The 27,428-nt window shown below is 41.2% G+C and overlaps 2 protein-coding genes across 2 annotated transcripts; one reads left to right on the forward strand and one right to left on the reverse strand.

The window, feature by feature from the left end:
* Positions 1-827: 827 nt before the first annotated feature.
* plrg1 (pleiotropic regulator 1) lies at positions 828-6,445 on the reverse strand. The gene is made up of 15 exons (XM_027157895.2): positions 6,290-6,445; positions 4,277-4,383; positions 4,022-4,155; positions 3,839-3,892; positions 3,659-3,752; positions 3,476-3,566; positions 3,251-3,352; positions 2,952-3,044; positions 2,613-2,762; positions 2,426-2,527; positions 2,202-2,304; positions 1,962-2,070; positions 1,652-1,791; positions 1,345-1,538; positions 828-1,243 (listed from the first exon to the last, which is right to left on the reverse strand). The coding sequence occupies exons 1-15, from the start codon at positions 6,296-6,298 to the stop codon at positions 1,184-1,186; spliced, it is 1,542 nt and encodes a 513-aa protein (XP_027013696.2). The 5' UTR covers positions 6,299-6,445; the 3' UTR covers positions 828-1,183.
* Positions 6,446-7,906: 1,461 nt separating this feature from the next.
* Positions 7,907-27,284, forward strand: LOC113650064 (ubiquitin-protein ligase E3C-like). Its single transcript, XM_047816881.1, has 24 exons — positions 7,907-8,063; positions 9,909-10,014; positions 10,102-10,155; positions 10,307-10,381; positions 10,940-11,077; positions 11,602-11,717; positions 12,181-12,338; positions 12,430-12,583; positions 13,073-13,293; positions 13,477-13,619; positions 13,837-14,024; positions 14,721-14,807; positions 14,969-15,126; positions 15,647-15,864; positions 16,858-16,962; positions 17,115-17,163; positions 18,904-18,983; positions 19,178-19,310; positions 19,802-20,049; positions 23,210-23,422; positions 23,799-23,987; positions 25,184-25,250; positions 25,600-25,730; positions 26,899-27,284. Exons 2-24 carry the CDS (start codon positions 9,949-9,951, stop codon positions 27,067-27,069), a joined length of 3,162 nt encoding a protein of 1,053 aa, XP_047672837.1. The 5' UTR covers positions 7,907-8,063; positions 9,909-9,948; the 3' UTR covers positions 27,070-27,284.
* Positions 27,285-27,428: the final 144 nt, after the last annotated feature.

Raw genomic sequence — 27,428 nt, forward strand, 5'->3', positions numbered from 1 at the left:
TTATTTGAAATTGTTTTATTATTTTACTTATTTAGTATTATTTTACTTATTTTATTATTTACTTATAAATAAACACGTAATCCATCTAGTGTTAGCTCATTACTAACATTATTGTAATTAACATTAACATATATATATTTATTTTTTTACAGGGTACATAATTATGGAATTTCTTAATGATACGAGGTTTGTGCCAAATTTATTTATTAACTAATCGCACCTTTCATTTTGAATACTGCTCGCATGTTGTACCACCAGTGTCCACTAGGGGGATCACGAGAGCTCAGGTTAGAAAGAATAAAAATAAATAAATAAATGCAGAGCAGTTATAACGACATATGTCATGTTAATGACAAAGATAATGGTAACGTCTATTATGTCGATACTCCAAGTATTTGATCTAAATATACTGTATTATTGATGATCATTTAAGTACAAAATCCATACATTTTATTTAGAATATAGCTCGCATGTTGTACCACCAGTGTCCACTACGGGGATCACGAGAGCTTATATTGGAACCAACAACTCATACCACCTAGTGGACAGAAGTGGTACTACAAACTCATCAAATGCCTGTACACCTGCATTTTCATATAGAAAATCTCACTATAATCAGAAATAATATAATCCATAATAGTAATAATTTAAAAAAATGATAATTTAGTGCCAATATATCTCACACTTGATTATTGATATTGAATTGAACTCTTTTTTTTTTTTTACTGAATTTATCCTGATTTATCATCACTTATTTCAGTGGACAGTCCCGTGTTTATTTTTCTACAAAACTATTTACGTTAAATAAAGCAGCAAACAATTTTAACTCCCTGCAAAATGAGCTTTAATGGCCTTCCTTAAAAAATAAAAAAAACATGAACAGTGATGAAGGCAAAACTTATTTATAAACAGTAAGAAAGAATTTATGTTCCACATTTAAACCACTTTTAACTGGGTATAACAGTTTTCAGAGTTTCACTGTTTAAGAATTTTTTTTATTTTATTTCCATCACTACCACTGATTTACAAAGCAATAACAAAAAAAACAAAGAAAAACAATTTTGCAGCAACAGACTAAGAGCTGGCAATGACGTGTTACTGCAAAGATGTATCGGGGGGGAAAAAAGTATAATGGTGTTAAAAAAAAAACTGTGTTATAAAAAGATATAATACAACGTTGACATTAAAATCTTTTCCTTTTTAGAATCTCAGGCTTCCAGTTGACCGGGTGGGTTTCCTCCGTCTGAAACACAAAGATAAAATTAATCAGATGCATAACAAGCAAAGCAAATATTCTATAATGTCAAACTGTTTTAATACTAAATAAATAAAGTGCAGTCTCACCGCTGTGTCATCCTCCTTGTACACTTTGATGGTTTTATCCGCCTCGGCTGTGATCAAGCGGCTCTCGGAGTGATCGAACACGCAGGAGAAGATCCCTGACTCGCTGTCCAGAGAACCGGGCTGCACGGCAGCGTGGATTCGCTGAAAATTATACCCCGTCCTCCAGTCCCACAGGTGGATCGTACCGTTATCGGCTGAAAAGGGGCGAGGCAAAGAACAGACGAATGTTAAAAGATGTTAGAAATGATATTTTTAACTTCTGAGATTGTGCATAATGCTCGTGAGAGGAGGGGGAAAAAAGGCACACCTCCAGAAACAAGAACTCCATCAGAGTTCACTGCGAGCGTGTTAATGATGGCGTTGTGTCCTGACAGATTCTGGATAAAATTCCCATCTGGAAATTTCCACTGCTTGATGTTGTCTGGAGATCCCGAAGCAAATGTGTATCTGCATTAAAGGAGAAGGGGGAAAGCGGTTACAGCACCTGAAAGCTGTCTTATGTCCATAACTAAATGATTTATTCATGATGGTTTTGCTTACATACACACTATTAATAATAACCATATAAAGACTATTATTGTCAGGTTAAACAAAGAAACCTAAGTAAGGATGCTTACTGTCGGGGATGCAGCACCACTGCTCGCACAGATTTCTTGTGATTGGTGAGCGTGGCTCTCGTCTTCCCTGCGATTAGATCCCACAGTCTAATAGTGGTGTCGTGGCTCCCTGTAACACCACAGCAACAAAAACAACCCATTTAATAAACTTCAGTGTCTCTGCATTCTGTATTTATACATCTAAACAAAAACAGCCAACTGGCTACAGTAAAAGAGTGCACTGTGTGTGTATTTGTCCACCTGTGATTATTTGAGGCTCTGCACTCTGACACTTCACCGTAGCAACCGTGTTGGTGTGACCAGTCAGTGTGTGGGCATTAGCTTTGGTTCTAATGTCCCAAACCTACAAAACACAAAATATATTTCCTCCCTTGTTACAGGCTCATTAATAACTAATGACAGAGAGAGAGAGAGAGAGAGAGAGAGAGAGAGAGAGAGAGAGAGAGACAGAGACAGAGACTCACTCTGGCTGTAGCATCACGACTGCAGGTCACCAGGACATCAATAGTGGGATGGAGGTCCAGGTCGTAAACAGCACTCAGGTGACCGTGGTAGTGACGAATAACCTGCAGACACAGAGGGGAGTTACAACAAGTGTGAGCAATAGAGTTTAATGTTATACAGCTGGACCTCTCTGCTGTGTGTGTGTACCTTATTGTACTCCAGATCCCAGCACTTGACCTGTTTGTCCTCTCCACAGGAGAACAGATACGGGCTGCGAGAGCTTATAGCTACTCCTCTTACTGTGCTGATGTGACCAGTTAGAGAGAGCTTCAGCTTCCCACTCGCCAGATCCCAGATCTACACACACACACACACACACACACACACACACACACACACACACACACACACACACACACACACAAAATGATGCATAAGAAACCCAACAGAACACACAGATCCAAAAGACTTTTTTGCTAAAAACCTTAAATAAATCCAAAACCCAATGTGTGATTTATTTTTGTAAACATTATTCAGAGTCCATACCTTTATTGTCCTGTCTGCAGATCCAGTAACAAACCACTGGTTTCCAGGCTCCACTGCTAAACACCTGACCCAGCCCAGATGGCCACTGATCACCTGCCGCACACACACGCATACAACTAATGAACAACATCAAGCATTAACCTATAAGGATTTAAGAAGACATTTTTTAAAGTCTATTTTGTCAGACATGCATTAGTGCCCTAGATATTTAGGTCACCTATCTAGTGGAATATATGACCATCTAGATCACATTAACTTTTGTTTAAGGTAGAGATTAACTACTCGCTCTCTCTCATTACCCGGTAGAGTTTCCATGGTGGATGCCACTGTGGTTTTGGCATTGTTGGAGCTTTGCGTGGGATCAGCACTGAATTCTTTGTCCCTCCTGCTTCCATTAGCGACTGCACACAAACAGAACTCAAATGAGTGACGCATCATGGTGAAGAATCCTAGATATTATTATTACATTTATTTTGTCAATGTGCATATTGTTTCAATAAATTAGAACAACATGGGCTGTTCACCAGTGTGTGTTGTGGTGGTTGGGATCGTTCTGCTGCCCCGGCATGTCTGTGAATGTCTCCAACACTCGCTGCAGTTCGAGCCAAGTCCTGCCTGCAACACACATGCGCAGAATAAGACATTAGGCTTTCTACAGGAAGACTTTCCAGGAGTGTGTGTGTGTGTGCGCGCGCGTGTGTGCGTACCTTGCTTGAGACGCAGGCAGAGCTAGTGCCATGGAGTGAACTGCGGCTTCGCTGGGCATCTTCTGCAGCTGAGTGTCAGCAGTGAGAGCAACTCCTAAACAACATTAGCACACTGTGTTAAGTTTGTGCATAGCATTAATCTGTAAGGTTGAGCCATTAGTCTCAGTGTTCAGGACCTACCCGGGGCAGATGGGTACGGGTGCGGTCCTGTGATGAGGTACTCCGGATCACTCTCTGAGAAAAATACAGGAAGACTCTTTTTTAACAGTCAAATTTCTCTTTGTTAAACACCAGCAATGATACAGAACTTTCCAAACACAGATCATGAGTAAAACCAATACAGTGAAGAATATTTGTGCTCACCGGCTGACGTGTAACCCGAGCTGTTGTACAGATCCATGGCATGTGGAACTTTGCTTTTCCCTTCTTTCAGGACAGGCATGTGCAACACCGGGCCGTAGTCCCCCCTCAGCTTAACGGCCATCTTCAGCTTATGACTGCGAAAGAATAGCACAAACACACACACAAACTTATCAAACCTGTAGATTTATTTAAAACATCTTAAAATGAACATTGTCTCAAATCACTCAGCATGTAAAATTAACATTTTAAACCCACCTCTCTTCATCCAGAGGGACCTGTTTGGCGTGATCGGACACAAACATGTCGTGGCTTCGTTTCAGAGACCTGAAGACCAGCGTGTGCACAGAATGTTTCTGCACCTCCTGAATGTAAAAAACAAATGAAACAGATGAAGTGAGAGAAATTCTAGACATACAATAATGTGTAAAGGAATTAAATCTTTTGTAACGTGCATAACATCCTGATGACACCTGTAACACTTTTACTTTACTGTGTCTTATATTGTTAGAATTATTATTCAGAAGCCCAGCGGACTATCTGGCATTTCAGACACCTTTGTCCAGAGTTACTTACAATTAATTTCATTTTATACAACTGAGCAAGTGAGGGTTAAGGGCCTTGTTCAGGGGCCCAGCAGTGGCAGCTTGATGGAACTGGGATTTGAATTCATGACCTTCTGATCGGTCCAACACCTTAACCAGTAGGCTACCACTAGACTAAGCGCTCACAGTTGTGTGCAATTACTGAAGTCTCTCTATACAAAGCACAGAAGCTTATATGTTCTGTAACCCGACAGAAATCAAGGTGTAGTTTTTCCTGCAACAATAACATGAGTGCAGATTTCTATGGAAAATGAATCCTGAGTCCTGTGATTGAATGACTGAGTGTGTGTGAGCGAGAGAGAGAGAGAGAGAGAGAGAGTGTGTGTGTATATATTGGACTACATTACATTCTGCAACACCTGGATTGCCCAGGGACATATGCCTGGATTCTGTATGTCAACTTCAGTTCGGCTTTTAATACAATAATTCCGGAAATTCTCCACTCCAAACTCCTAAGGCTCACTATACCCCCTTCAATCTGTCAGTGGATCACCAGCTTCCTGACAGGAAACAACAGGTGAGACTGGGAGGTGTTACCTCCAGTATTCGGACAATCACCACTGGTGCTACTCAGAGATGTGTCCTCTCCCCACTGCTATTCTCCCTCTATACTAATGACTGCACTTCAAGTGACCCAACTGTTAAACTCCTGAAATTTGCAGATGATACTACGCTCATCGATCTCATCCAGGATGGCAATGAGTCTGCATATCAGCAGGAGGTAAAGTTCTGGTGCTATGGTGCAGTCAGAACAGCCTAGAGTTAAACACCCTCAACACTGTGCAGATGATAGTGTACTTTAATAAAGACCCCTCAACACTACTCCCCCTTACAATATCCAACAGCCCTGTGTCATCTGTGGGAGTGCAACATAAACTCCATCATCAAAAAGGCACAGCAGAGGATGTACTTTCTACGCCAATTAATGAAGTGTGGTCTTTGGTTTGGCAAAAAAACTCACCACTGATCATCTGTAGATATTACACACACTAATGCTGCTGTATATTGTACAAAAAGCATAATATTACACAATACTGTTATTTGAACTACCGTGCACTCTCATACTTTATGTACATAACTGATCAGTTATTTCTGTATTTATATGTAATACTAATAATATCTATTATATCACATCTGCATTGTCTTGTATAGTACAGTGTTATTTACGTCTGTACTTGTGTACCAAACAGCTGGAACCAAATTCCGTGTGTGTGTGTGTGTGTGTGTGTGTGTGTGTGTGTGTGTGTGTGTGTGTGTGTGTGAGCGAACGAGCGAAAGAGAAAGAGAAAGAGAGTGTGCGTGTGAGCGAGTGTCGGAGTGTGTGCGAGAGAGAGAGAGTGAGTGAGTGAGTGTGTGTATGTGAGAGAGGGGGGGGAGTGTATGTGAGAGAGGGGGGGGAGTGTGTGTAAATAAAGTATATAAATGTATAAATTGTAAATGAATAATGATTTATAATCTGTACATTAACACACAAAACTCTTCTATTCTGAACTATGAGACATTTCCGAAGCGAGCTGATACTATTCTCACAACATGAGCTAACGGTGCTAACTGCACTAGCTAACTGAGCTAACAGGCTAAAACCCGGTGTTCTAACTCTCACTAAATCCCAAAAACATGTTTTAAACCCGTAATGAAACACACTGAAACGAAATAAAAGCCAAACCTCCGTCATGTTTGCTGACTTTCTCCTTCTTCAGCTTTAACTTTAGGCTAAAATAAAGAGAAATCACACCGCACGCACAAAAACACAACACTCCGGAAACGAATGCCTTCCACTTCCGGCGCGCAGTCCACGCTCTCTTCCTATAGATATCGTTGGTTTGTTTCAGTCCTTGGTTAACGACCGCAGCTAATCCATGTTAGTTACCTATTAGTTTGTGACAGTTAGGAAAACCGACAATGTTTATAGATTGATTCCAAAGCTCTTAATAAGGACATTAAAAATTGACCTATGCTTTTTTGCTTAAAGGTGAAAAGACCCAACTTTATGTATGTTCTGTAAGATTCCCTTATCTGTCAAACATATTTTATTAGATTGTCCTGGAACACAAGCAGAATGCTCTTATGTCAAGTTACTTCACTTAAGGACATATTTAATGACATTATACCTGAAAAGGTTTTGGATTTTTTTTTATCGTATGTTAATTAAAATAAAAAATTGTATAATATGCATTAGTGCCCTAGATATTTAGGCCACCTATCTAGTGGAATATACGACCATCCAGATTCCATTAAATAAATTATATTTGTGTTTTTGTAGTTGTATTTTTGCCATGAAAATAACTTTGATTGCTGACATGGTATTAAATATAATCTGAATCTGTTTGTAGATTCCCAAGTTTTAAACAGAGATGTCAGCATTATATTTTAATATAAAAAAAAGTAGATTATCTTAATATCAAAACCTTAAATTTTCTCTGGACTCAATGATAAATACATGTCTGACTGTTGGAACGAACCAAAAAAAAAAAAAACTAGAAAATCGCATTCATTCATGACGATTTATGGTGATTTTATTTCCGTTAGACCTTGACCTACATTGACGCTGATGCATTAAGAGGAGGGGGTCCCCTGTTCCAAGATGGCGGCTCTATTGACGCATTCGTTCCAATGAACTGCCGTAGCCAAGGCGACATCTAGGTGCATATATCTATGGCTCTGGCTAAGCTAATTAGCACTTTTACAAGTTCAGGGCTATCAAGTGTCACGCATTTGGGTCTTTTGTCACACTCTCCCACCCCACATTTATTTCTCACGCAAAATAGCTGACTATTTTTCATATATTTAATAAGCCGCTGCGCCCAAAATGTATCAGTCCGCACCGCGGTCTCTATGGAACCGGGCAGGAATCAAGCGCGTCTCCCCAGGAGTTCTTAGTCGAGCCTGGCACTTATTAGCCAATCAAAAAAGAGGCTACACAATAGCCAATCAGAAAATAGCACTATTGTATCTGGGTAAGATTTAACACAACAACCAATTTTAAAAAAACAACATTCATTAGAGAGGGTATTTTCGATGGTCAAGTTCAACACGAAACAGCTTGTCTCTGGACGAGACATTGTCCTCAGTCATGACACTAAAAATGTCTGGGCTTGAGCCGAATTGTTTTAAATAGGAACAACATTACAAATGATAAAGGAGTCCAAAAAGGCAACAAACACACAATAAACACCAGTCATTCACTCTCTCTCTCTCTCTCTCTCTCTCTCTCTCTCTCTCTCTCTCTCTCTCTCTCTCTCTCTCTCTCACACACACACACACACACACACTTAGCGAATCAGAATTAGAATCAGGTTTATTGGCCAAGTGTGTTGATGACACACACGGAATTTGATTCCAGCTGTTTGTTACTCTCAAAAGTACAGACATAAATAACACTATGCTATACATTTAGCTCGGACTATACAAGACAAGACTATACAGACGATATATGACAGGTCAGTACATAAAGTGTGAGAAGTGCACGGTAGTACAAATAACAATATTGTCAATATTATGCTTTTTGTACAATATACAGCAGCAGTAGTGTGTGTAACATATACGGATGATGTAATGACTGACAGTTCTGATGAAGCAGTGAATATAGTTATGGTGTGTTGTTTATCAGGGTGATTGTCTGGGGAAAGAAACTGTTACTGTGTCTGGCAGTTTTGGTAAACAAAGCTCTGTAGCACCTGAGAGAAGGGAGGAGCTGAAAGAGGTGGTGTCCAGGGTTTGAAGGGCCAGTAGTTATTTTTTCCTGCTTGCCCTGGTTCTGGTTTTTGTATCGTACAAGTCCTGGGGGGTGGGCAGGGGGGCAACAATTATTTTTTCTGCTGTTTTTACTGTGTGTTGCAGTCTGTTACTGTGTCCTGTCCTGTTTTGTTGCTGCTCCAAACCAGATGGTGCACAGGACAGATTCAGTGACTGCAGTGTAAAACTGCATCAACAGCTCCTGTGGCAGACCGTACATCCTTCATTGATGTAGAAATTACATACTCAGCTTTGTCTTTTTGATGATGGCGTTTATGTTGCACTCCCATTTCAGGTCTTGGGAAATGGTAGAACACAGAAACTTGAAGGTCCCCACAGATGACACAGGGCTGTATTGTGAGGGGGAGTAGTGTTGAGGGGTCTTTCCTAAAGTCCACTTTCATTTCCACGGTTTTGAGGGGGTTTAGCTCTAGGCTGTTCTGACTGCACCATAGCACCAGAGCTTTACCTCCTGCTGATATGCAGACTCATTGCCATCCTGGATGAGACCGATGAGCGTAGTATCATCTGCAAATTTCAGGAGTTTAACAGTTGGGTCACTTGAAGTGCAGTCATTAGTATAGAGGGAGAAGAGCAGTGGGGAGAGGACACATCCCTGAGTAGCACCAGTGCTGACTGTCTGAATATTGGAAGTAATATCTCTCAATCTCACCTGTTGTTTCCTGTTTGTCCGGAAGCTGGTGATCCACTTGTGACAGATGGCAGGAGGTATACTGAGCTTTAGGGGTTTGGAGTGGAGAAATTCTGGAATTGTTGTATTAAAAGCCAGCTTCTTTGGCAATGAATGTTTGTGGCTTACCCTCCTTGTGGTGGGCGTCAAAGATTGTGGAGGGTGTCAAATATTGTCTTCTGGACAACTGTCAGATCAGCAGTTTTCCCCATGATTGTGTAGCCTAGTGAACCAAACATTATATCAACATATGAACCTTAGAATAGTAATGATTAAAGACGTTTTTTGTGGGGGGAAATCACATCTCCCTATGAATGAGCTGTTACTATGGAAACTAGTATGTATTGGACAGAGTGTGTTAATACTGATAGCTGATAGACTGCTGTTATAGAAAACTAATCAACACCACCTGACCGATCAGAATCCAGAATTCAATGTATGCATCAAATGTAAATTATGTTCTAAACACAGTGATGTATCGCTAAGTTAGTCATGAATCAAGATTCTTAGGTGATTTTACTCAAAAGTCAAATCCTGTGCGTGTGTCTGTTTGAAAGTGAAAGTATAAGAGGAATTTTACTGAGCAATTGAGGCCACTTGTTGCTTGTAGACATCACAGCACTGGTGTATACTTTTGGCGTTTCTATAGTAACAGCTCATTTGTATGGTCTCCATGCCACACAGAGTCGTGGAAGGAGTCTCCATGAAAAATGTAACCATAAATGGATAAAAAGTACATTATGTCCTTCTTTGTTGAGTGGTGTAAGAGGAATATAACACTTGTGTAATTCTTGTAGTCACATTACTGCCCTGTCTGTGGCAGTTTGTGTCTCATCCTCATCTGTCTTTTTGCACACAGGACATTGTGGCCGGTGCAGCTCAATGGGAAAAGTGTAGCCATGTACCGCATCGAGGGTGATTTGAAGCGGACGCACAAAGTGTCCCTTGGAGGGGCAAGTAAGAAGGTGTGCTGCCATGCCTCGTCCATCACTTCCTCCTGAGCAGAACTCAGTGTTTTCTCACGTGTGTTAACGAGCTGGTTTGTTTTGTAGGAACAGAAAGCGTCACTTCTTCACCAGACGCAGGAGAAAAGATGCAAGCGAGAGGTTTGTTTGTGACTTGGGATGAGAGTAGTGTATGTCACAATCATGCTCATTTCTCTTCTCTTCTCTTCTCTTCTCTTCTCTTCTCTTCTCTTCTCTTCTCTTCTCTTCTCTTCTCTTCTCTTCTCTTCTCTTCTCTTCTCTTCTCTTCCAGGATGAAAGGACAAGACTGGAAAACGCAATAATCATCCAGTCTTACATTCGAGGCTTCCAAGAGAGAAAACGTCAAGTATGGGAAACGTACTAGGAGAAAAAGTGGTCAAAAGTATGTGCACCCTGACCATCAAACCCATATATGGTTTTTCCTCTTGAAAGCACACAATTGTATAGCATATTTCTGTAGGTTTTAGTGCTACATTTTTCCTTCACTGGAGCTTAAACACGCTCCGAAATCTATAGGAAAGCTGAAAGCCTTCTCAGAAGATAAGAGTGGAGCTTATCAGCAGTTAAGGAGAATTAAATCTGGAATCATATGTTCATCATATGGGTGAAATGGTCAAGGGTGCACAGACCTTTGGAAATACGGTGTTATTTATACATATATTTGGTTTATATATAATTATATATATTTCCCCTATTTTATTAAAATATGTTTGATAAGCCTGCTTTATTTGTGTGTGTGTGTGTGTGTGTGTGTGTGTGTGTGTGTGTGTGTGTGTGTGTGTGTGTGTGTGTGTGTGTGTGTGTGTGTGTGTGTGTGTGTGTGTGTGTGTGTGTGTGTGTGTGTGTGTGTGTGTGTGTGTGTGTGTGTGTGTGTGTGTGTGTGTGTGTGTGTGTGTGTGTGTAGTATAACATTCAGAGGAGCCATTTCGACCGCTGTGTGTGTGAGAGTTCTGGATCCACACTCCCGGACTCTAGTCTGCTCACCCTGCTCATCCACAGCTTGCTCTTCTTCTACGACAACAGCAAGGACACACCCCGGCTGGTGAGCACACACAGGCATACACACCCACACACACAGAAGCACACGCCTCATAATAGCTCACAAAGCACCTTTCCAAAGCTTTACACAGTAACTGTAACATATCACAGCAAGACAGATTATTTGATCTAATAATATTAAACGTGTGTGGCTACTGGATTAAATGTCAAATCACAGCTTTATATTAAATCTTCAAATATGTTAATAGTTTTATAGAAACAGCCACTCACAGGAACTCGTACAGACACACACGCTAAAACTAATAGTGAACAGGTTGTTGTTATTTAATAAAACCTACAAGCTCGTCTCCTGTGAAACTCAGTAATATTCTGTGGTCCATTTGAAAGTGATGGACCTGATGTTCTGTAAGCTTTCTAACAGCATCAAGCTGCATTTCTAGATTCAAGAAAGATTAAAAAGTAAAGAAAAGGCACAAGCAGTGTGTAAATCCACTGTATTAAAGTAATAATGGTGCCATGACCCGGATGTCCTCTATCATCGACTCTTAGGTGTGTTTCTTGTTGCAGATCTGGCTGTGTCAGAATGTAGTGAAGCATCATGCTCAATTTGTGAAACTGCTGGCCGGACCTGAGAGAAACATGTGCGTGTTCCAGATCAAGAGGCTTCTTGGACACTGCTGCAGGTGCCAAAACTTCTGTGTGTATATAAGGGTCTATGTATGCTAGTGTATGAGGTTCCACCAAACAAGGTTCTTTACAACTGAGTGGGTAGATAAACAATGAAACGGACATAAACAGCAACAACAAGAAGGACACAAACAATCCAAAACTTTCATCAGTCAAATTTTCATTACAAAGAAGAAGCCTGTCCTGGGAATGCTGGGGAATTGGGAATACTCCTTGTATAGGATGCAGTCCATGTCAGAGCAACATGTATACACACACATACACACACACACACAATCTCGTATTGGGGTGGTTTAGGGTATCCAATCCAGCTCCTGACATGTTTTTTGGGAGGTTGGATGAAACCAGAATTCCCAGAGGATTCCCCTCATAATGCAGTATTCCAAACTGTGGATTGAAAAACCCCAATGTGAGCAATCTGATGTGATTTGTTCTGTTTGTTTGGTGTGTTTGTGTCAGACTCCTGCAGCTGTGTGAGGATGAAGGTGTGAATGTGGCTGTCCCCATGCGCATGCTGGAGGTGTTTACCTCTGAGAGGACCTACCTGCCCCCTCTGCAGGACAACAGTGCAGCTGCTGCGCTCACAGAGCAGGTTTTGCACTATATGGTTCAGAAAGGTACTTTGCCCAGTCCCACTTTTATTCCAAGCCTCAGACACAATGAGGCTTCTTCCATTCACTCGTCTCCCTTCTCATTTTCCTTCTGCAGGATACTACAGGATGCTGTACATGTTGGCCAATCACAAGTTCCCGTCCAGTCTGGATTACAGCGATGCCCCCTCGCATCCTCTGGCACACACACTACTGGAACATACACTCAAACCACTGCACTTTATGTACAGCTCCTGTCCCAAGGGTGCCAGGTACACACACAGATTGCCAGACAGTTTCAGATATTTTATATGACTCAGATATATTGATAGATTGTGTGTTAGATTATTGTGTGTGTTTACTGTGAGCAGTGAAAGAGTGTGTGTGTGTTTGAGTGGTCATGTTTGCACAGTGTGTGGTCTCTGAGTTCCAGTGTGAGAGAAAGAGCTTCCACACACACCTCCTACTGTTTGTTCATTTTCTTTCTCTCACCCACACACACACACACACACACACACACACACACACACACACACACACACACACACACACACACACACACACACACTCATGTGCAGGGAACGAGACATTCGTAATGTTGCTGTGTATACTAATTTGTCCCCATTCTATTTGTTAAAGGGAAATAAGTCCTGATCTTCATTAGTCCTGTTCTTATGTCTGTGAATTGTCCCTTCGTGAGCTGTTTGAAGTCCTCTACACCTCTCTCTCCCTCTCTCTCTCTGTCTATCTCTCACTCATAGGCAGTTAGTGTTCTCAGCCTTTATAGAAGACTTCATCTCTCCTCCATTCACTGAGCAGATGTTTCACTTCTTCGTGCCAGCGCTGGCAGACCGAAGACTCAGTTTCCCGTTTCAAGACTTCCTGTTCTCCCTGCAGGCCACCATCTCCTTGTTAGACCAGGCCCAGTGTCATGCCCCATGGCTCTTCTACTTTGTTCTGTCACTCGGAGAAATGGGCCTCGGTGAGCTGTAGTGTGTGTCTTCCAAAATCCATGTCTGCTGTTGTGTCTCCGTACTCTGGTTTTACTCAGAGAGAGTGTGTGTGTGTGTGTGTGTGTGTGTGTGTGTGTGTGTGTGTGTGTGTGTGTGTGTGTGTGTGTGTCTGTGTGTCTGTGTGTCTGTGTGTCTGTGCGTGCGTGTGTTAGACTCTCTATCAGAAGAAGGGCTGCTGTTGTATCTGAGCTCTCTGCAGGCTCTGCTCTCTCTGCTTCCTGTGAGTGAGAGTGACACCAGAGATGACATTGCAAGAGACTCTGAGAATGAAGATAACTCTACAAAACCTGTAAAGGTACACACACAGACACAGACACACACACACACACACACACACACACACACACACACACACACACACACTTTTCTGTTTACACATCAGCCTTGTGATTAGGTCTCACCCTCGTGTGTGTGTGTGTGTGTGTGTGTGTGTGTGTGTGTGTGTGTGTGTGTGTGTGTGTGTGTGTGTGTGTGTGTGTGTGTGTGTGTGTGTGTGTGTACGTACTGTACAGGATGACAACAGGATGTCAGTGCAGTTGATCACACAGCTGTGTTTGCAGAAGTTGGACTCACTGCTGCAGATGAACTCTCTGCTGTCCCTGGTGTTAAGAGACTCAGCCAGCGAGGATGTCTTCATCATGATGGCATCTATCTGCCACACCCTCCTGGTGCAGCACTGCATGATGATGCCCAGAGTCAGGTTGGCACATGAACATATGTGGTATAGGCTGATATTAACAGAAGGACCAGTTGACCTTTCCTTTCATCATGCAAATGGTCTTTTTGGCATTTCGTCTGGGAGGTTATTTGGGTCACGACACCATGAATGTTGACCATCATATCAGCAAAATCATCTCAGCCATGTGTAATGGGTAGAAAGGATCAATCTGGTAACAGGACATTGAGGCAGATGAGATTTAAGGCCTACACAACACCCAGCAAACTTTACATTAACATTTCCATAACACTGATTAGACTCGCACTGGAACACCATGTTATCGGTGATGGATGGGTGAGTGGCTGCAGCCAGTGCCATTGTTTTTAACTAGCAGAGAAAAAAGTGCTTGGTTTAAAAACATGCATGTTATAGTAAAAAATAGGTTTTTTTACTTTTTGTGTCTTTACAAAGAATGAACAGGAAATCAAACAAGGAGATTTCTGCAGATGTGCAGTCTGTTTAAGACCCTAAACTCCAACAGAATCTGTTCAATAGAAATCTTTTATATGGAAGAAAACAGCTTGAAGATTGTAATAGATGAATCCAGGAGTTCATTCATTCATTCATTCATTTTATACTGCTTATCTGAACTACCTCGGGTTACGGGGTTTCGGGTTTTTTAAATTATTATTATTATAATAATTTTCATTTAATTTATTATAATTTTCTCCTCTCCAGGCTACTGTCCAGTTTGGCCTTCAACACTCGCTTCCTCAGACACCTGTGGCATTTGATAACGTCCATGAGAACCAAAATGAGAACCAAGTGAGTGTTAGCACTGCTGACATCATGCCTCGAGAAGCTCCAAACACAGGTGGATAATTGTGTGTGTGTGTGTGTGTGTGTGTGTGTGTGTGTGTGTGTGTGTGTGTGTGTGTGTGTGTGTGTGTGTGTGTGTGTGTGTGTGTGTGTGTGTGTGGGGTCAGATCTTTGGTGCCATTGCTGCAGCTGATGTCTCATGGCTCTCCCATGTCTGCTGAGGACTCGAGCAGGATCATTCCTCTCCTCTACCTGTTCAGCTCCTTGTTCAGCCACTTGCTTAACTCAATCCAAGACACAGAGTTCTTTGGGGAAGCCATGGATGGTAACGTTGCACACACAGACACACACACACATACACACACACTCAGAGTGAGGGAACTTGTTCTCTAGATATGAAGCTGTAAATGGATAAAAGTATGACATAATGTCTAGTGAATAAACCTGTCACTGGAGTAGAAGAAGACACACCCACTCAGGGACGTGTTGTTATTCAGGGTGTCATACTCAGCCTACGAGGGTGGAACACAACACACAAGGCATCAGGACAGTTCACTTTTTAATAACAATGCTTTTTTAACCAAAGCATAAATTTTCAAAGAAAAGAAAATTCTCAATTCACGGCAAGTTACGGCACGATGCTGTAAAGGCAGTAGTCTGTAAAATGTCGCTGTAAAGAGGCAGGGCAGGCTTCACTGTCACAAGGGTGATGAGAGTAACAATCATGTAGCTGAATATTTGATTCTCTCAACAGCGCAACAATATGTTTTTTTTACTGAATAAACACTGAACTGAACTCTAATCACTGTAGTAAATTGTCTTTCTTGTTGTTTGTTGTTGTGCAGGTCAGAGGCAGGCGTCCATGATGCCATTCTCTCTCCCTGAGCTGGTGACTCTGTCCTGCTGTTTGCGTGACGTTTGTCTGGGGATCATCAATCTGGCGCATCCCGAGACTAGGTGCGGCCACAGCAAGGAATATGCAGCCGGGTTCCGCAGCATCGGTGTCAAAACCAGAAGCCAAGTGAAAGAGGGCATCGTACACCACTGGGTCCAGCTGTTCAAGGTCACAACACAGACCACATGACCTTTACAGTGTTATCATAAACATCACATCTTTTTCTGTCTCACTCTCTGTTTCTTTCTCTCTTTTTGTCTTACTTTCTCTTTCTTGCTTTCTCTCTTTTTAATTTCTCTCTCTCTCACTCTGTAATCATTCTGTAATCTCTCCCTTCTGCATATTGTGCTTGAGTGATGTTTTTAACAAAAAGAACAACTAGCTGCCTCTCGTTAGCTAGAAACGAGCCTCTGAAAGCAGCACAATCATTTCCAAAATTAAAGGCGGGATCTACAGCCGGCCAACCGGCCGCTGTCCCCGCCCACGCTAATGTTTGCCTGGGGCGCACACTTGTCCTTCCACTGTTTTCAATCAACCCTTTTGTCCCGGCTATACATTTAATCGAAAGAAGCTAACTGAATGAAAATGATCAACTCAGCCCGTATTAATATTGCTTTTGGAATTCTGCCTCTTGGCTGTGTTTGGAGAAGCCCATTACGGCCTGCACTTAACCTGATAACCAGCACTTATTTCCCAGGGTTTTCTCCTCTGTCTGCCTCCGCATATATATATATATTGGGAAAAAGCCTGTTTGGGTGATGCCTGTCTGCATCATTGTGCAGTATGGCACTCTTACAGAGCCTTTGAAATAGCTGAGCATTATGGGTAAATTTGGGCTGTCATCAGAACCTCTTTCACTTCTCCAGGATATTAGGGTTTAGAGGTAATTAAAAATAAAAGCAGACAGAAGAGTGAACATCGGTGCCGTGTGTGTGTGTGTGTGTGTGTGGTTAATTAGGAGTGCAGGCCGCTCTGTTACAGCTCATCTGTCTTCTCCATCCACCAGCAATTGGCCACTAATGACCCTAATGCTGCCCTTTTATCTCTTTAAGCCTCGATTGAGGCGATCAGAAGGTCGGCTACTGAACAAAGCACATAATTTAAAACTAGGGTACGTGTGTTTGTATTATGCACAGTTTTTATTTTTGTTTTTCATCTCAGGTGAGCGTAAACCTAGTGAAGATGTTGAGGGCGAAGGACATCAGCAGGCCGTACTGCCCCAAGGATCACTGGCTGTCCGACAAGGTCTACATCTGGCCTGATAAGGTGCAAACACTCGCCATACGTCTCTGTTAACCAAAGAAATCCAGAGAATAAACAACAGAGCTGCATTCCGATTGGTCTGATTTTTCACGCTATTTGTTTTCTTGCTGAACATCTCAACAGCCGTATCTTATTTTGTTTTTTGTTCTAAACAGGTCTCTCTGCTGTACGTTGTATGGTGTATGCACCAGTCCACTCTAACTGGTGAGATCCTGCTGTGTTTATCAGTCTTTTCTGATAATTCCATGACGAGTTAAATTAAACTCACTTCGATTCAAATATATTTGTATAGCGCTTTTAACAATTGGCATTGTCTCAAAGCAGCTTTACAGAACATAAACATAATGCAAAAGGTTAATATAAAGAATAATATAAAGATTAATATAACACAAAAATTCAAGATTAATATTAGATCTATCTAAATTTGTATTTATCCCCAATGAGCAAATCTGAGGTGACTCAGGCGACTGTGGCAAGGAAAAATCGGAGGATGCTGTAGTTCCTCTTGTTGACATGTACCCAAATTTCCCCTTGGGGTTAATAATAATAATAATAATGCATTTTATTTCATGGCACCTTTCAGAACACCCAAGGTCACCTTACAAGCAATATACAGGTCACTGCATAAAACAAAACACATAAACAAACAGCATATACATATAAAGTGCATTTAAGTCTTAATAAAAACATGTTATAAGAAAGCCTGTATAAAAAGATAAGTCTTAAGACGCGTTTTAAAAGTCAACAAGCTCTCACTATTGCAAACATCGAGGGGAAGAGAATTCCATAGGTGGGGGGCAACATAACTAAAAGACTCAGTTAAAGTCAGTCTGCCCATCCATCCATCTGTCCATCCATCTATCCATTTATCTGTCTGTCTTTTGACAGGTCACAGTTTGTAATCATCTCTGCTTTGATTGCTAATCGTTTATCCAGTACAGTCACTCGTTTTGAGATGTCAGGTCATATTTTCGTGTAAATCAGCACACTATCAAACCGATCCCCAACACCACAGTGGATCACTATTCTGCACTGCAGCCCTAATAAGCACAGCTCTGAGAGTGAGTCTGTGGCCTGAGTGGATTGAGTGAGTATGTATTAGCCTAATAGCCTGCTTGGGTGTGTCTGGTGTGAAAACTCCCCAATAACAGTGTCTTGTTCAATTCTCTTAAAACGTTAATTAGCCTAAGGCAGGTCACACTTGGTCCCCTGTTTGTCTGAAGCTCTTTCATTTCCCTAAATGGACATTTGCTTTGTTGATGAATGGCAAGCGCATTGTGCTATAACTCTCTCTCTGAGATGGTGGGTTGATGACCGGATCAGACAGACAGATAAGAAGGCTTGACTAATTGAGCAGAATAATTGTACAGTATTAGCAGCATAGACAAATGATGTTTCTCTGCTGCTGTTCTTGCACTTTCTATCCCCCACATTCAATCTCCATTAAACAAGACTGAGCTTCAATCCCAAACAAACGTCCTCGTAATAGACCCAGCAGACAGCTGGACAGACAGCGGACTACAGACTTAATTATATGTGAGAAGCATACAGGACAAACACAGAAACCTATGAATTTTACCTGAATATATATTACATTAATGTATTTACTCAGCTCCAGAATTATTGGCACAATTTGTGAACAGGTGGGTTTACAATATGATGAAGATATCTCAGTGGTTAAGTTTCTAATCCTATCATCTAAGTCATTTAAACTAGAAGGAAACTTCACCTCCTGGAAGTACTCCATCACCATAGAAGCCACATGGGTATTTTTGAAGATCTTTTTATGGAATCAAATGAGGATATTTTTAATGGATTATTCAACGGATTTCTTATAAATAAGATCTTGTGTCTTAATTAATGGAAAATATTAATACATACGTAGATGGTTAAATAATTATTTTTTTTTTGCTTTCTTTCTCCTCCATGATTTGCTTGGATTAGCACGGCCTGTTTTAGGTGAGAGATACCGGACCATCCTCACTGAGCTGCCCTTTGTCATACCCTTCGAGGAGAGAGTAACGGTATAGAAATCTATTTCCCAAGTGTTGGTGTACCAATTTATTTAATTATTGAATTTAACCTTTAGAAAATACTTCCTGTATTATGAGGACTCCTAACGATGCCACTTGGTTCATTTCTTGTTAGAGGAAAAATGATTGCTTATGCAAGAGATGACAACAAACCTTTACTCTCTGGTTCTCCCTGTCTCTTGCAGATCTTCCAGAGGCTGGTGTATGCCGAAAAATGTAATTTACAGTGGTACAACCATCCCTGTGACCTGATCAGAGTCACCATCCGGAGGAACTGCATCTACAGGGACGCATATGACAAACTGTCTCCAGAGAAGGGTACGACCAAACACGGCTCTATCAGACTGCTCCAGTGAGCTGTTGCTATAAAAATGGTTTTATACTTATACAATTTTATTACTTACTTGTACAGATGACCTGGAAGATATGTAAAAAAAACAAAAAAAACAAAACAGCAGTGGATTAAGCCATAGCTTTAGCAGATGTATTTAAAAATTAAACTGAAACTCCTCTTAGTTATTTTATTTTACCATTAGAGACATTGGGATAAAAAACCCTAATCTTATCTAAAGTACCTTTAACTTGGCAGTGCTGGTGTTGAGCAGTAGCTCAGTGGGTGGACTGAGTGGTGGAGTAGAATTAGAGTTGTAGTTAATTCTAGTGGTCAAATTTGTAATTCTGTTGCAGCAGCTTGTACTAAAAAGGTCCAGATTTCTGTTACCCAAACTTGCAAACACACTTGCAGGAAATTTTGCAGTGATCCCTTTGTCTTGCCTAATGACTGTAAAATCTCTTACTCCTGGTTTCAGAGCCCAATCTAAATATGACTGTCCAGGTGCACATGCTGAACACTCATGGCCTGGACGAAGCCGGCATGGACAGACAGGGGATCTTCCGTGAGTTTCTCAGCGAGCTGCTCAAGTTAGGGTTCAATCCAAACCTGGGCCTTTTCAGGACTACAAGCGAGGGTCTGCTGTACCCAAACCCCACGGCCGAGATGCTCTTCGGAGAGAGCTTCACACGCCACTACTACTTCCTGGGCCGGATACTGGGCAAGGTGCGTATGTGGGAGGGGCATTGGATTGGATTAGTTCAGAAATCTGGTAGATTTTATGCATTTTGCATAGGAGATCAGCATTTTAACATCAGCACATGACATAATATAACATATTAGCTAATCAAGATATGAGTCTGGAAAGGTTTGCCATGCCCCCTTTCTCCCATCCCATAGGGTTTCTTACCTGTGCTGATGATCAAGGCTTAAACAAATATTTTTCATTACTCTCTAAATATCTTCCAATCTTCCAACACCTTTAACATTAGTTCAAGTTCAAGTTTCTTTATTTGTCATTTCATGACATGTTGAGACATGCAGTGGAACGAGATGTCGTGTCTCACAGGTTAACAGTGCAACATCCATACAGACATTAAACATAAAACAACGAAGCAGGGGTCGGCAGCTGCAAGTGGCTCTTTCATCCATCTGCTACGGCTCCCCGTAGATTTGGAAAATAAATATTTAATTTAAATTTATTTTATTTTAGTTTGTTAGTTTTTTAAAAAATGTAATTCTAAATTCTAAGATTATGATGCTCTTGTAACATTAAAGTAAATCGTGTTTAATTTTTTTGTCGCACAAAATATGCGTCATAACTGCCGACTTGGGAAATCTGACACACAGAAGCAGACAGATTTTTGGTTTGTCATGCAGGGCTGTCAAGTGTCACGCATTGAGTGTGACAGTCACGCATTTGGGTCTTTTGTCATGTTCTCCCGCCACACATTGTATTTCTCACGCAGAAAAACGTTTTGACTATTTATCATATATTTAATATGCCGCACCGCTGTCTCTATGGAAATGGGAAGGAACCAAGCGTGTCTCCCCTGGAGTACACTATTGTATCTGGGAAAGATTTAACGCAACAACCAATGAAAATTGGGGTTGCGGGGGGGGGGGGGTTTGGAGATGTCACGCTTGACTGTCTTCAAAACTTGAGAGCCCTGGTCATGAATACAAAGAGGACTCAATTGGACATTGAACATTTTATTTGAAAGTAACCTTCAACCCAGCGTATTTTTTGTTAAGGTTAGTTCAAACTGTTCAAAATATTTTTGTTTGCTTGCAGAAATAATATTTTGTTTACTCGGTAGCAGTTCATTGATTTCATAAATGCAACACACTACAGTTTTTTCTACTTTCCATAAAGGCAAAAAACGATATATACAGTGTTATCTTCATTTTAGATGTTAAAAGGGTTCTTTGGCTCCAGGTGTTTATTTTTTCTGTGGGAAACGGGTCCAAACAGCTCTTAGAGTGTTTAAGGTTGCCGACCCATGGACTATGCCATCAGTACAAATAAATACACAAACAAAATACATTCAAGCAATAAATATAAGTATGAAGACCCTACAATGCTTCCTTGATATTGTACACGTACAACAGGAGGCATTGAAAGTCAAGCAGCTGCAAGTTGCAGTGTGCAACATGAGCATGTCAACATTTAAACATTTTTGATGTGTCAGTGTGCTAATGTGTCAGGTGGGTCACGTCACAGGAGGCCTGTGTATTGGTCAATTTTATCATAAAGAGAGTCAATGAGACACAACATATGGAAAAAATCAAAAAGACAGTCAAAAAGTTGACTTGCTAAAAATTAGTTTTAATTATTTGCAGAGCCCTCTGGATGAAGGAAACAGGGAGATAATTAGCTGTAACTTCAGGCCCGATCTAAGCGACACATATTATAAGTGTCTGTTATTTATGTTTAACCAGCAGAGCAGAACAAGTCAAAAAAAAAAGAAATGGATTTCAGATATTGAATTTATGATGAGGCCCTGAGTTTTACCTAATGGTCTTATTCTGTACATATGAACCAGCTTGGCCTCAGCCAATCACATGCATTTATGTGAATTGTTTAGCACAAGGCAGCTCATCAGACAACCTAGCTATGGGGCTAGCTATGACCTAGCTACAGGGCTACATGACTAGCTACAGGGCTAGCTACATGACTAGCTACAGGGCTAGCTACAGAGCTGGCAATGACCTAGCTACAGGGCTAGCTACATGACTAGCTACAGGGCTAGATACATGATTAGCTATAGGGCTGGCTATGACCTAGCTACAGGGCTAGCTACATGCCTAGCTACAGGGCTGGCTATGACCTAGCTACAGGGCTAGCTACATGACTATAGCTACAGGGCTGGCTATGACCTAGCTACAGGGCTAGCTACATGACTAGCTACTGGGCTAGCTACAACCTAGCCACATGTCTGGCTACTGGGCTAGCTGCATGGCTTTCCCCTTTCTGGTCTGATTAGTGAAAACACAACATGGCATGTTTGGGGAAAAAAGTTGACAAAAACATGTTGAATGTTTACAGATGAATATAGAGAACAATATGCATTTATTCTGCCAAAATTGAAAAAAAAAAATCTTTTCAAATTCAAATATGTTAATATTTGAATCAAAACCCAGCTGCTTAGATCTCATGTATTGGCATTAACTAATGCTTAAGGGATAAGAGTTAAAAGGTAGCTGTAATTAGTTGTAGTTGAATCTTCCTGGTGTGCAGTTTACAGTGCTAGACACCTGCTGGTGTTAGTTAGCAGAGCGTGCATCAGGCTAGTGTGGTGTGAGACTGCAGTAATAAAGGCAGAGTTTGATTATTGTGGAGTTGGTGTGAGAGCAGAGATCTGGTGATAAGGCACAGTATTGTGTTGACCAGCTCTTCTGGCTTTTATCAGCACTGGATTAAACCAAGAAATGAGCAAATGATGATGATTAGATTGGAAAAGACAACAAAACATTTTTTAACATCTATTCTCACAGGTTAGCTTCAGTCTAGACTGGATTTCAACAGTTGATTAGATACAGACTCTGTTTTTCATGTGTGTTCTGTTCATTATCCTTTCATCTGGATTTTTATCGGGCTATTATATTTTCATCTCAATTTCTGTTTATGTTTTTTTTTATTTTTATAATAAATTTTTTTTAACATTTTTTTCTTATCTGCTTGATCCTTGATCAGCTTGATCATTTCTGTGCACTGTAGATAAAGGTTTCTTTACTGTTTTCCTTCGACAGCCGTCAGCCCACATTTTTTCCTCCGGGTCATTTCAGTGTGAAGCCACAGCTAAGGGGAATTAAGAAGACGGTGTCGAGTGCATGTTGATTTGTTTAGAAGGTTAATGATCCGTGTCTCTCTGTGCTTCCTCAGGCTCTGTATGAGAACATTTTATTGGAGATGTCGTTTGCCAGTTTCTTCATGTCCAAGCTGCTCGGGACCAGCACTGATGTGGACATTCATCACTTGGCCTCGCTCGATCCCGAGTTGCACCGGAACCTCCTGTTCCTCAAGAGCTACGAGGGAGACATGGAGGATCTGGGGCTCAACTTCACCGTCGTCAACAATGACCTCGGAGAGGCTCAGGTTATATATCTCTTTCTTTCTGTGTTTGTCTTTTGCTTTCTGTCTCTCTCTCTCTCTCTGTCTCTCTCTCATTTTGTATGATTGAGCCTCTCTGACTGTGTGACCAGCAGATAAAGCACATAAGCACGTCTCCCTCTCTCTCTCTCTCTCTCTCTCTCTCTCTCTCTCTCTGAAGCTATTATCCTCAACACATCTGCTCATTGTATCTGCATTATATTCATATAACACAATAACACACTTTTTTGTATCCAGTATACTGGTTTTAATGATTAAACTGCTGGAATAAAGGGACATTTTGTTGTTATAAAAAAAATTAAAAAAAACCTTCATTAGACCATCTTTTTTTCTTTAATTCTCACTCTGTCTGCTTTTCTAGGTGGTTGAGCTGAAGCCAGGCGGGAAGGACATCCCGGTTACCAAAGCGAACTGCATCGACTACATCCATTTAGTGGCCGATTACCGGCTGAACGAACAGATCCGACCTCACTGCCTGGCATTCAGACAGGGCCTGGCCAACGTGCTCAACCTTGAGTGGCTGCGCATGTTTGACCAACAGGAGATCCAGGTACTGCTCAACCAAGCTTTCCTTTATTCTACCAGAAATCTTCCATCTACTTTGAGTGCAGCATTAGCTCGTTCCATTAGCTCGCTCCATCAAAGCTTTCGAACATTAAATTGGCTTCAACGCAGCCTCATAAAAGCACCCAAACACGACAGGACCAAAGATGAACCAAGAGAAGAAATAATGTTTGTCAAAACTGCAGAAAATGATTAAATAGCAATAATACAATTATAATGAGCAAAACAAATGATGGAGAAATTTAATTATTTCAAAAGAAACAAATGAAATAAATTTATTTATAGAAAAATAGAATATAAAATTTGCTCTAAATATATGTATTGTGATTTCCTGACATTAATATCCCCCTTATTGTCCCACAGAATTCTTCTTTTCATGTTAGTTTATAATTTTATCATGAGTCATTGATGATTCACTTTTCAGCATCATAAATATGACTCGTGTTGTAAATCATCACCACCGGCATTTATCTACAACAGACATTTTTTTTTTTACTGTTTAAAGTACATTAAAAATACGTTTATAACTAGTGGAGTTTTATTAACGATGAAACACTCAAAAGTCAAACAAACTGTTATATCAAATAAAGTTAAAATTCACAATGGTACCTTAGTAACACAGTGAGCATTGATGTCCCTGTGTCATGATCAGCACACCTGCCTCACCTCCGCACCCACAACGGAGAGAATCGTCTTCGGAGTACTAAGCGCTCCCGGACTACACTTCCCACTGCACCCCGCTCAGCCTAATCAGGGCACCATTACACCCTGGCTCTTGGGGTGCATTGTGGGATTTTTCCCCTGATCCTCACCCTGAGTACTAAACTGGAGTGGACTGAGACACACACACACACACACACACACACACACACACACACACACACACACACACACTTGTTGTTCATTTGACTTGACAGATTGGTTAGGTTTGGGTGGGTCTGTGGAGCATCTTGAACCCTACTGGTTGTACAGTTAAATGCATTATCAGTCTGACTTCCTGTTACAAAAAGGAATCACCATCACTATACAGAATCATTTTACTGCATTGGATATGGTGTTAAGCACTTTGTGTGTGTGTGTGTGTGTGTGTGTGTGTGTGTGTGTGTGTGTGTGTGTGTGTGTGTGTGTGTGTGTGTGTGTGTGTGTTCGTGTTCACGTGTTCACGTGTCCACACTCTCACAGGTTTTTATCTCTGGTACTCACGTGCCTATCTGCCTGGATGATTTGAAGAAATTCACTAACTACACAGGTAACACACACACACACACACACACACACTCACACACGCGTTACTTAATCTGAGCACTTCAGTTCTGATGACTCGAGTCACACCACAAACACTAACACTACATAGTGAGTGCGTCTGGGGTGAGTGAATGTGTGAGTGGGTGAGCGAATGTGTGTGTGTGTGTGGGTGAATATGTGAGTGAGTGTGTGTGTGAGTGGGTGAGTATGTGTATGTGAATGGGTGAATGTGTGTGTGAGTGGGTGAATGTGTGTGAGTGGGCGAATGTGTGTGAGTGGGCGAATGTGTGAATGAATGAATGAATGAATGAATACGTGACTGACTGAATGATGAATGTGACTGTGCTGTGCAGGAGGATACTCGCCCACTCACCCAGTCATCAAGATCTTTTGGGACGTGGTGGAGAATTTCAGCAATGAGGAGAAACGCAAGCTGCTCAAGTTTGTCACCAGCTGCTCACGTCCTCCTCTGCTGGGATTTAAAGTCAGTATACACACACACACACACACACACACACACACACACACACACACACACACACACACACACACACACACACACACACAAAAAAAAACAACAAAAAGACTTGAATACATGTGTATACACATTTTATATGTACATACAGTGGTGTGAAAAAGTGTTGGCCCCCTTCCTGATATTTTATTTTTTTGTATGTTTGTCACACTTAAATATTTGAGATAATGAAACAGATTTACACATTAGTCAAAGATGACACAACATGCATTTTTTAAATAAAGCTTTTTATAAAGCCAAACCTACTGTACATGTAAGTGGTTGGAGGGTTTTCAAGCATGAACCACCTTTTTAAGGTCATACCACAGCGTCTCCAGAGATAAATGTTCCTAGCTTTCTAAAATCTTATGATGCACCTTGAGAAAGGAAGGGAAGGGACTCTTCCATCCCATCAGCCTCATGAAGGATTAAGATCTACAGCTCTCAGAGGGCTGTGTTGCTGAACTGCTTCACCTGACAGGAAAATAAAATAAGAATCTTAGACATGCTGCTATAACATGCACTATAAAAATGTTTGGTCAACGTCGGACGGAAGGAAGGACAGGGAAAGGGACTGGAATGGATAGGATAGGAAAGTAGAATATAAGGAGGAAATGGAAAGAAGGAAGGAAGGGATTCAAACTGAAGATGTGCTGATTTCATTGGTCTGTGCTGATCTTCAGGTGATGAAAGAAATATGAATCTTGGAAATAAAATACGGAAGAAGGTAGGGAGAGAGGGAAATACAGAAGAAAGGAGGGAGGAAATGAATAAAATGAGGGAGGAAATGACAGAAAGGAAGTAAAATGGAAGTAAAACAAGCAAAGAAGGGAGGAAAGAAAGGAAATGAAGGGAAAAGAAATGAGAGGAGGGAGGAAAGTAAGGATAAAAGGAAAGGAAGGATGGAAAGGACGAAGGAAGAAGGGAAGGAAGGAAGAAAAAGGGAACCATGTTTCCTCCTAGCTGCTTTCATTTATCTTGCACAGCAGCTTTGTATTTGTATACAGAATTGAGATGTTACTAAAACTAAGGAAAGATCAGCTGTGAGATCTGTTGGTACTGTACTGTTGTTTGAATCTATCCTCTCCATGCTCATGTGTCTGATGTGTTGTCCTATGTGTCTCCAATTCATCTTTAGGATCTCCAACCTGTCTTCACTATCCATAATAAAGGGAAGCATCTGGAGTACCTTCCCACCACCAGCACCTGTGTAAACCTTCTCGTACTGCCCGAGTACTGCGACCGGCAGCTGATGGCAAGCAAGTTACTCTATGCCATCAATTCGTCCTCGGGCTTCGAGCTCGTGTGAGAGCCGGTGGGAAGCGGTTGCTGCGATGACCAAACAGGGGGTGGGATTTTTATTCGTAAATGTGAAACGAAAGGAAACAGAAAGCTTGACAGCTTTGACGGGCTCAGACACTGAGGCAACCAGGGACACTGAGATTTAAATTTTAATAGTGAACTCAAATGAGGAAGTGACTGTACTGCTAAAAAAAATAATAAAATAAAGTAGTTTAACCCTAATTGGTACTTCAAACATAGCTGTTTTTTTGTTCTAAATATGTTTTATTTCTTCCTGCACTCCTAGTTGGCAGTAAGCAAATGATCTAGTTTGCTAAACAGCTAGCAGCTACTATTTTTATTCCCTGTTACATTCCTAATGAGTCA

The sequence above is a fragment of the Tachysurus fulvidraco genome, chromosome 7 (assembly GCF_022655615.1).
Source record: "Tachysurus fulvidraco isolate hzauxx_2018 chromosome 7, HZAU_PFXX_2.0, whole genome shotgun sequence".
NCBI classification, from domain to species: Eukaryota; Metazoa; Chordata; class Actinopteri; order Siluriformes; family Bagridae; genus Tachysurus; species Tachysurus fulvidraco.

What these genes read in the sequence shown, in the direction of transcription:
- plrg1 (XM_027157895.2), bottom strand. An exon ending in GTCGTGATGCTACAGCCAGA is followed by an intron (nt 2,305 to 2,425) that starts GTGAGTCTCTGT and finishes TGTGTTTTGTAG; the next exon opens with GTTTGGGACATTAGAACCAA. An exon ending in ACAAGGAGGATGACACAGCG is followed by an intron (nt 1,244 to 1,344) that starts GTGAGACTGCAC and finishes TTTGTGTTTCAG; the next exon opens with ACGGAGGAAACCCACCCGGT.
- LOC113650064 (XM_047816881.1), top strand. Translation starts at nt 9,949, where the DNA reads ATGTACCGCATCGAGGGTGATTTGAAGCGGACGCACAAAGTGTCCCTT. An exon ending in TTGGAGGGGCAAGTAAGAAG is followed by an intron (nt 10,015 to 10,101) that starts GTGTGCTGCCAT and finishes TTTGTTTTGTAG; the next exon opens with GAACAGAAAGCGTCACTTCT. An exon ending in ATGACCTCGGAGAGGCTCAG is followed by an intron (nt 23,423 to 23,798) that starts GTTATATATCTC and finishes CTGCTTTTCTAG; the next exon opens with GTGGTTGAGCTGAAGCCAGG.